The sequence below is a fragment of the Sturnus vulgaris genome, chromosome 3 (assembly GCF_052056855.1).
Source record: "Sturnus vulgaris isolate bStuVul1 chromosome 3, bStuVul1.hap1, whole genome shotgun sequence".
Lineage (NCBI taxonomy): Eukaryota > Metazoa > Chordata > Aves > Passeriformes > Sturnidae > Sturnus > Sturnus vulgaris.
Genome location: NC_142245.1, coordinates 43,327,155 through 43,336,743, shown reverse-complemented (window position 1 = coordinate 43,336,743; position 9,589 = coordinate 43,327,155). Strand labels below are relative to the sequence as shown.

The 9,589-nt window shown below is 43.6% G+C and overlaps 1 protein-coding gene across 1 annotated transcript; it reads right to left on the bottom strand.

The window, feature by feature from the left end:
- Window positions 1–2,163: 2,163 nt before the first annotated feature.
- On the bottom strand, window positions 2,164–8,526 carry FAM89A (family with sequence similarity 89 member A). Its single transcript, XM_088161482.1, has 2 exons — window positions 8,242–8,526; window positions 2,164–4,161 (listed from the first exon to the last, which is right to left on the bottom strand). The coding sequence occupies exons 1-2, from the start codon at window positions 8,494–8,496 to the stop codon at window positions 4,003–4,005; spliced, it is 414 nt and encodes a 137-aa protein (XP_088017608.1). The 5' UTR covers window positions 8,497–8,526; the 3' UTR covers window positions 2,164–4,002.
- Between the last annotated feature and the right edge of the window lie 1,063 nt (window positions 8,527–9,589).

Here is a 9,589-nt window from a genome sequence, read left to right as displayed (position 1 = left end):
ATTAGACCTAGTTTATAGCAAGCAGACTGACAAAATGCCTGGACAGATTTACTGCATATGCTTTGCTTCCTTAGAATGAAGGCTAAATGTGACACAAAACCTTAGGCTTGTAAGTAAGTACTAAGTGTATCAATTATAAACACTATGGGGCCTTTGCTACTCTCTTCATTGCATTTAAAATTTTGCAAACTGTCTTAATTACAAGAAATGGTAAACATATTTTAAAAAAATAAACTTATTCTAGAAGCCACGTAAAATTATTTGGTTACCTATGATTAAGAACTAAATTAATTACAAGTACTATAATAATTTTTGCCTAATTCTTCTCCTACTCTTCCAATTTCATGACTACACCAAATATTGTACCTGAAGTCTCAACTTCAACAAGCATCTAAACTATGCATAAACTGAGTGCAATTTTGCCCCACCTTTATTGGAAAACTCTTCCTTTGAAGCAACATTCATCTTTTTACAAGTTATTCTAGTGATTGCTTACTGCATTTCAGTGCATTAAAGCAGTATCTTTTAGTAATACAATTGTAGTGTGTATTTGAATATCTCCTGTATCTTAGCATGCAGCTGTTCCACAGTCTTGGAAATAACAAACAGTGATTCTGATTTAAGGAGAAGGTCCCTGCTTTGAAGTCAATCTACACTAAAGTCAATACAACTAACAGTGACTTCACCAGGAGCTGAAGCTGAACCTAAACACTCATCTGTTATATGAGCCATAGTATCAGTCACCCATTACTTTTTGGCACCCACTTTCTCCAAAGTGGAGCACTCCTTCCAGACTCTTCTCTTTTTGTAGACTAAGGAAATTTCCAGGGAACTAAACTGTAATGTAATTATGTAGTATGACTCTGCAGTTGTCATAGCAATGGAATGAGGGTGATATGCTGTTGAAGTAAAAATAAAACTTCAAGTATAGCTAGTGGAGAACTAACAATTATTTCTAACTGCTTAACCACATTTATAGGCCCTTTGGAGAAAGGCCAGTGAAGTTACCCAGGGTAGGTTGCCTTCTGAACTGCTGTACTCAGTTTTCCACCTCCAGGCAGCGGGAGCCTCACTGTTCTTGTTTCCTTGTAAACCTGTCTTTTCCTGGGCCTGCTCATTAATGTGTGTGCTATGTGGGACTGGAAAAGTTCCACAGTGCTCACTGGGTAGAGACATTTCCAAGAGTTTCTTTCATTGTGTCCTTAAAAGGTACCCTTAAAAACTTGGGAGTTCAGATGAACTGGGGTTATTGAGTCAAAATGGGAAAGCTGTGTTGGGATGTGGTTTGGAGCACGCATAGGAAGCTTTTGTAGTAACGTGACTCTATTCCGTCTGTGCACACCAAACTCAGACTTGAAGCTGCCTGTAGCAACTACTCAGTATTTAAGCTACACTTTCCTACCAAGCACCTCCCTTTCAGAGCAATTACCCTGCTTCGTGCTGTTATAATGTGGTAAAGAGATACAGCTCAAAACTGCAACACCAGGCATAGAAATCAGTCTCTGGAACAACTGCTCATTGACTCAATAACAAATTTATTCTTTTGAAAACCTTCATCTGGCTAGCCAGCCCTTACGGCATTTGAGTTTTCCTTAGGAATACAGACTATAACTTCTCTCCCCCACAAGATGGTGTTACTAAAAGGGACAAGGTGCTGAAAACTTAAGAAGTCCTTATAATCCAACCTGGTTTTCAGTCCAAATTTTGTGGAGTGATGCTTTATGACTTTTATTCTTTCCTTGGTACAGGGGATATCAGCCAAATGCTCCACGTTGCCCAAATCATGAGCATGATTAGAAATTTAATAAATCATTTTGCTTTTTAATTTATGTAAGAGAAATTACTGTGAATTTTGCTCAAGTCCATTCTCACCACTGATACTATTAAGGAATGGCACTGTCTAAAGATCAGAATCACCAGTTTTAGTAGTAGAAACAGGATTTTCTTCTGAATTCAAAACCAAGTAAAATCCAGTTAAGACAGAGAGGCAGGAAATTCCATTCCAAATTGAGGTAGGTGGAACCTTTTCCAATGTAATTTAAAAATTGCTTTCTTTACTCCAGGGTGATGACTAGTCTTAGTTTTCTTATGAGACGGTTGGGAAGGGGGGTAGGGTTTGTATTCACTGAAAAAGTAAATTAAAATACACACAACATTAAAAAGTTATGCTAAACAGCATGCTTTTTATTTTTAGAGAAAGAGCAAGAAAATAGCAGTACTTCAACAGACTAGAAAAAGCCTCATGTAAATACTAAAAGCACAGCAAATTATACTAAAAGCTTATACATTCTTAAGTCAAAGCATAAAGTTGCATGTAAATATGTGTGTGTATATATATTTATACATGTATACACACATAGGCACACAACTTTTAAGTACAGATGGAACTATCTGAATTATCTGTGTTTTCCTTATCATTCAGTTTAGTTTTGGGTGAATTAAGCAATTAGACCAGAATTAATATTTTAAAAAAATCCAACCACTGCCACAAACTAGATTAAAAACTACACACATACACGATTACAGCACAGTTTTTACTCCTGTGGCCTTTGAATTCCACTAAAATAAGCCAGTTTTAGAGGGAATGCACCCTGGAAATCTCTTGGCTTTTATCACTGAAACATCCTAGCCTTTGTTAAAAACTAACAGAGGAGCTACCCCAGAATGTGATCTCCAATTCTTCCTGCAAACTGCATGCATGCCAGACATGAACCATGCAAAAACCCTTTGAGGTTTAAGCCCTTAATTATTACCTTGTGTCAAGATTCAGGCACTGTGCTTTACAGCAATCTTCAGAATTAAATTTAAGAAACGAGAATTGCATTAGGAGTTGATTTTACTTAAAATAGAGAAGGGTGAAAACTCAGATAGTTGGCAACTCTCAGCTGAATAAGCATTTCACACTGAATTAATAAAAACTTAACCAAGTGCTTTAGTAAGTTCCGAAAACAAAAATAAGTTATATTTCAAAGAACAAGTTAGTATAAAAAGTTTTAACATATGCAAAGTATGTGCTCAAAATACTTATTTTGCATTTTTAAAAAGAGCTGTCATCTACCTTACAGCAACAAAGTTCACCCAGTATAAAATATTGCAATTTGTCCCATTGTGTCATATGAGAGGTTTCCTTATTCTTCATATGATCAAGAACACTTGCACAAGAGTTCATTATTCCAAGCCACATAGTGGCAGACAGACTATGTTTGAAAATGTGCTTTTACTATGCAGTGCAGTAAAAGCTAAGCAAACCATTTCAGAGCAGCGTTTAGCAGGTCAAAGAGCTATGTCGATGCAAGAAATCCAGAGAAGAGTATAAAAGTTAATGCCAGGTGGCAGTACCAAGAAAGTGAATTAGATCAACAGAAAAAAAAAAAAAACCCCTGCTGATAGCATTCACTATCACATGTACAGCTTGTAAGCTAGGAATAAATTAGCTTAAGGAGAAAAAAAATTATCTGTGTAAACAATTCACCCAGTACAGAACTGGATGCAGCCGGTAAGAGCAGAACTAGCTTAGTAGTGCTGAGGATGTGCGTGCATCCAGATGCCTGTTCAAAATGCATTTATCAATGCCACTGACCCCCCAAAAAATCACCTAGAGCTATGTACACCACAGTGGAGGCTTCCCTCCCCCGTTACGAAGTTATTACAACTCAGGAAGTCGCTGCTGTCTTCTACGATTAAAATTCCAGTTATAAGCTACCAATGTTTGTAAGATGAAAACACCCACCTTCCAAATTAAATTGAAAACTCTTGTCAAGCATGTCTGAGGACTCTTCAAAAGTTAAAGTACAGCACTTCGCTCAAGTGGTATTTGCATGAGTAACTTGTACTGACAGCCTGTTAAAATAAGAGAATTTAACACAACTCAGGGTAGCTGGGTGTTCCTCCTCAGAAAGAGGGATCCATACAAATTCCAGTCGTTCTTGTTGAGGTGTGTTACAGAGAGAGAAGGACGAAAGAACCTCAGTTCAATCAGCCTCGAGGGGAATCTTGTTGCTTCTAGAAGTATTCCTCCTCTTCATCAAAAAATCCGTTTTCCAGGGCATATGAGCAGTCTGCATTAGAGTCAGCTTGGCAGGCACCTTTGTATTCTTGAATGGATTCGTACAGGGAGTAGAGCTGACACAGAAGTGACATATCCAGCTGCCGAAGGCCAACCTGAAGGGGGAACAATTCAAACAATCATTATTACAATTGTCTTCCTATGGCAGTATGATGCTGTATATCTTTTGTTGCTAAGCAGGAGGTTCAAGCTTCTTTCCACCTTGAATAGTTGTGAAATACGGAAGTAAAATTCATTTTCTAAGGTGACATATGCCCCATAGGACAAACTGGACAAAAGAACAAGGAACAACGTGATGCAATAGAACAGAACAAATGCAAAGTGTTCTTCAAAATGTTGTATTACAACAGTATGCTTAACTTCCAACAATCACTGCTATCAGAACCATAGCAGATAAAATCATAAAGTCTATATTCCTCATCATGCAAGGGAGATATTATGCAGGGATTCTAATCTCTCTCTAAAAGATTCAAAGAAACTCCTGACTTACTAACTCCAACACAGAAACACTGTGTGTCTTCCACACATCTTTCTCCCACACCATCACAGGCGCTCTCTTTTTGTTTGAAATGGCCTGGAGTAGAAGTTTTAAATGGGACTCTGACTGGTTTTCCTGCTTCACAGCTAATTATTTCTACTCTAATTTTCTTTTCTACATTGACATACATAGGCTTCTGACAAAGCCAGGTATATCTAGCACAATACAGCACACTGCTTTCAGGCACCAAAACTAAAGCAGAAGTGACGCAAGGACAAATGTCGTATCTTGCAAATCTCCAGAGTATTTTCATGTGCCACTCAAGCATAGGCTTGATTATAATTAAGCACCTAATATTTTGGTCCTTAAGCTTCTCAAATATTAGTTCCAGAACAAATTAAAATTTTGGAGAACCACTTAAAAAAAAGGCTGCATCTTTATGTCAGGTACAAAATCAGTATGTTGCACTACAGAGTGAAATAAACCTACTCATTTAACTCAATTCAGTCTCCCTCTCTGACAACAAAATGGAGAGTTCCCTTGACATTGTCACCTATCCAAGTCAGATCAAATTAAAACTAGGTTTTATCTTGCAGCAAATTTAAACCACTACACAATTAGAGATTTTAGAGAAACAGCCATTTCAGCCTTATTTTTCAAGAAAGTGTTAAGCCAACAGACTGCTCCTAGTGAGCCTCAGTTTCATCGAATAAAAAGTTTTTGCCACAACTTATGATAAGAGGAAATAAATAAATAAATAAAGTAAGTTAGCAGCCTTTACTGCAACATGAACACCAGGCTATATTTTACTCAGAATGAGAACTCCTACCTCTCCTTATGTTTCTGAATTCTCAGGACAACACAGTCAGCACACAAGAAAACCACAAGAAGCTATAGATAGCATGAAAACCTTACTTTGACATTGCTGAACTATCCTACCAGTAGCTCTTTCTGAAAGTGAAGAGAAAAAAAAAAAACCAAACTTCATAAAGCACAATGCCACTGAGAAAAACAGGATATGCCATATTTCAAGAACAACACAAATTAGTTGGTGACATCACGAAGCCAAAACATGAAGTCCTGCACAGGCAAAACGGGAAGACTTTAGGACAAGACACGGAACGCTGTGCTAGCTGCCAGGATATTAGAGGTACATCTTTCCACCACCTCAGATTTATGCTACTTTTCTCACCCATTTTCCTTTATAACCTAAATAAACTGTTCACCTCAAGTAAGAAAGGATGCTGTGAAGTTGGACTTAACGCTATGACATACAAACAGGAGATCCACCTGGCACACCTGCATGAGAGCTAAATGTTTGAGGGACAAGACTGCAGTCCAGAACTGTTCCAATAGCAATCAGGAGTGAGTTGAGCCACAAAAGTCAACCTGGACACAGGTGAACTTTGTCTCCCAAGGAAAGTGGGAGCATTTTCACCAGCTGCTCTCCTGTTTCAGCTCCATAAAGGACTTCAGCACTTGCTGTGAAGTAAAATCCTACTGACTGCCAAGCACAAACTTTAAGCGAAAAACTGCTCAGCAGAATTAACATAATAGATCTTTAAACCAAGTGATTATGTTTAATACCTTATTTTTCTGCCACTAATATTGAACAATAAGTCTACTGAGAAAAATGCAGCCTCTTCAAAACTTTCAAGTATGATCCCTGAGGTAAGAAAAGCCTGAAGAAATGTCCAACCCTGATAGCATTAGCACAGTTTTTAATGCCTGCCAAGCTGCGTTGGACTTTTGATAAGACAACCTATAGAATACAATTCCATATAATAATTCTGTTCCTCACAATCACAGCTCTGAAATGACCTCCCCTTTCCTCCCTCCCCCTCCAAAGCATGCAAGTTCATCACTTTCTCAGCTTTAAAAACTTACATACACAGTACCTTGCTTGGTCATGCAGGGAAAGATGCCCTGTGCATTTCTTCCTCACTCACTATGGAAAATTGAAAGCAAACCCATAACTCAATAAAAATATCTTTGACTGCTGCCAAGAAAGAGTGTTCAATATCAGTAATAAAGTGCTTTTATCTTCTTGATGAAAGGCAGCCTATTAGTATACAAGAGTCTCTATAATTTGTACAGGCCACAAAAAAGTACATCTGGAACCAAGGAGCCTGTTGCTTGAAAGGCTTTGATGTGTTTAGAAGCATCTTTTTCTTCAGAAGTATTTTATCAAATTATCATCAAGGATAACAGAGTAGTAAAGGAAAGTTTAAAGGGTAAGTCTGGTTATCAAATGACTTTGAGAAGTATCTCATTTGATTTTCCCATTAGGAAAAAAATAGATTAGACTTGCCTAATAAGTTATCTTTGCTTTTCTGGAAAGGCTTAAGACGACTAAGACCATATGTCCTTGTTTCCTTTTACAGCATTGCAGAAGAAAGCCCCAGCAGTCAACAGACACCCATCCTGAGCTTTAATGCAAACTGGCAATTCTAATAAACAGTTTTAAGAATTATCTCTAACTGCTGAAACACCAGTGGCAGACTAAGATTTCACACTACACTGTCCTTCTAAATCCACAGAAGGACCTTTCTTGTCCTCAATCACCTTTTTAGCCTGAGAAAAATAGTCTTGAACCGGGAGGATTTTCAGCAATATCATATTTTACATGCTTCATTGAGTTATTAGAGGTGGAAGACACCTCTGGAGATCATCCAGTCCAACTCTCCTGCCAAAGCAGGATCTCCTCAAGCAGACGACACATGAACACGTCCGAGTGGGTTTTGAATGTCTCCAGACAAGAAGACTCCATGAGCTCCCTGGGCAGCCTGTTCCAGTGCTCTGCCACCCTCAATCTAAATAAGTTCTTTATCTTATTGAGGTGGAACTCCTTGTGTTCCAGTTTAGGGCCATTGCTCTTCATGCTGTTGCTGGGCACCACCAGAAAGTCTGGCACTACCCTATTGAGACTCACCTTACAGATATTTCTATATATTAATGAGATTCCCTCTCAGTCTTCTTTTCTCAAGACTAAACAGGCCCATCTCCTGCAGTCTCTCTTCATACGAAAGATGCACCAGACCCCTAATTATCTTTGTGGCCCTCCGCTAGACCCTCTCCAGCAGCTCCTTGTCTTTCCTGTACTGATTCTACAGAATCCTCAGCGCGCAAGGCTTAGGCTATTATTAGTCATTACAGCTGCAGCTTGCACCAGCCAAGCACCAACACCCAATTAGTGTTTAATCAAAAGGTGCGCCAGGTCGCCCGGAAGAATTTCGCTCTAATACCGCCGTGCTACAGGATGCAGAGTCCTGGAGAAAACTACACCGAATCACTGCCACTCGGGCTGCACGGATCAGTGCCGACCCTGGGGGTAATTTTTAACGCCAGCCGTTCAGCGTGAGTGCCGGTCCCGGTGCGTGCCGCAGGGCGCGGTGAGCGGCTCCTCGTCCGCACCGGCCCCGGCCCTCCCCCGCCACCGACGGCCAGCCCGGGTAACGGGGGCTGCACCCGGGGCCGGGTAACGGGGGCTGCACCCGGGGCCGGGTAACGGGGGCTGCACCCGGGGCCGGGTAACGGGGGCTGCACCCGGGGCCGGGTAACGGGGGCTGCACCCGGGGCCGGGTAACGGGGGCTGCACCCGGGGCCGGGGCGCCGCTCTGGCCCCCGGGAGGTGGCGGTGCCCCAGCCCGCTCGCCACGTCCGCCGCCCCCGCCGAGCCCCGGCCCGCCCCGCTCACCATCTCCTTGCGGAGCAAGGCCAGCGCCGCGTCCAGGTTGGGAGGCTTGGGCGGGCGCGGCGAGCCCCGGCCGCCGCCGCTCAGCTCGTCTTGGATGCGGGACTTCTGCGCGTAGAGCCGCTCCAGGTCCCGCCAGCGCCCGCTCTGGCCGCCGCCGCCGCCCGAGGACGAGGAGTTCAGCAGCCCGCTCAGGCTCTTGGGCAGCGGCGGCAGCCCCGCACCGCCGCCGGGCCCCAGCAGCCCCGGCCCGCTCATGCTGCAGCCGCGGCCACCGACGGAAGGAGCCGCCTCGGCCCCGCCGCGGGAGGCGCCGCCCGGAGCCCGCCCCGCCTCCGGGCCGGGCGGGGGCGGGGGAGCCGCGCGGGGCCGGCTGAGGGGAGGGAGGGCAGGACGGAGAAGGGGGGTAGCGGGGTGAGGATGGGGATGGGGATGGTGATGGCGAGGGGCCGCTCCGCAGGTGCCCCCGGTCGGGGCTGGGGCCGCTTTGTGTGAGGCGAGGCCAGGCGAGGCCGTGCGGGCGCGGCCTCAGGCGGTGCCCCCCGGGAACAGCCCCGCGGCAGCGCTCCGGCTCCGTCCCCGGGCAGCCGCAGGCAGGAGGGCCCTGCGGCAGCGGGGCTGAGCCTCCCGGCTCGGCCCAGGGAGGGATGGAGCGCAGTGAAAGCAGGCATGAAAGCAGATTAACTCCTACAGCAGGAGGGTGACCAGTTCTTCTGCGGCCGTGGTGTTACAGCAGTCGCCTGATAACGCGACACTGCTCTCCCTTTCCAGCAAGATGTTTCTTTCTGTCCCGGTTTGGGCAGGGATATATGTCTGCTCGGTAGCCTGTACAGTGCCGTGTTGTTGATTCAGAATGAGAACAATGTTGATAATATACTGATGTTTTGATTTTTGCTAAGTCGTGCTCGTCCTAAGGGCTCCTTTTTGTCTCTGTGTGTCTGTCTCATGCTCTGCCGGGGAAAAGATACACAAAAGAAACTGGGAGGGAGCATAGCGGTGACAGGTGACCCAAACTGGCCAAAGGGATATTCACCTTTTTTATTTGTACTTTGTTTTCAATTATTAAACTGTTCTTATCTCAACCTACATGCTTTATTTTTGATTCTCCTTCCCATTCCACCGTGGGGGGAGGGCGGGGGGAAGTGGCTGAGCGAGCAGCTATGGTACTTAATTTCCAGCTGGGCTTAATCCACGACACTTTCACATCCCCATAGCCAAGTTTTGTACCAGAAGTGCTTTATCTTCAAGCATTGCAACTACACAAACCTAGGTCTATCTGCTTTGTGAGTCAAATTTCTCAATCTGGGAGTTAGCTTACTGTGTGTCTTCCAGTGTTATTCACAGAGAGGAT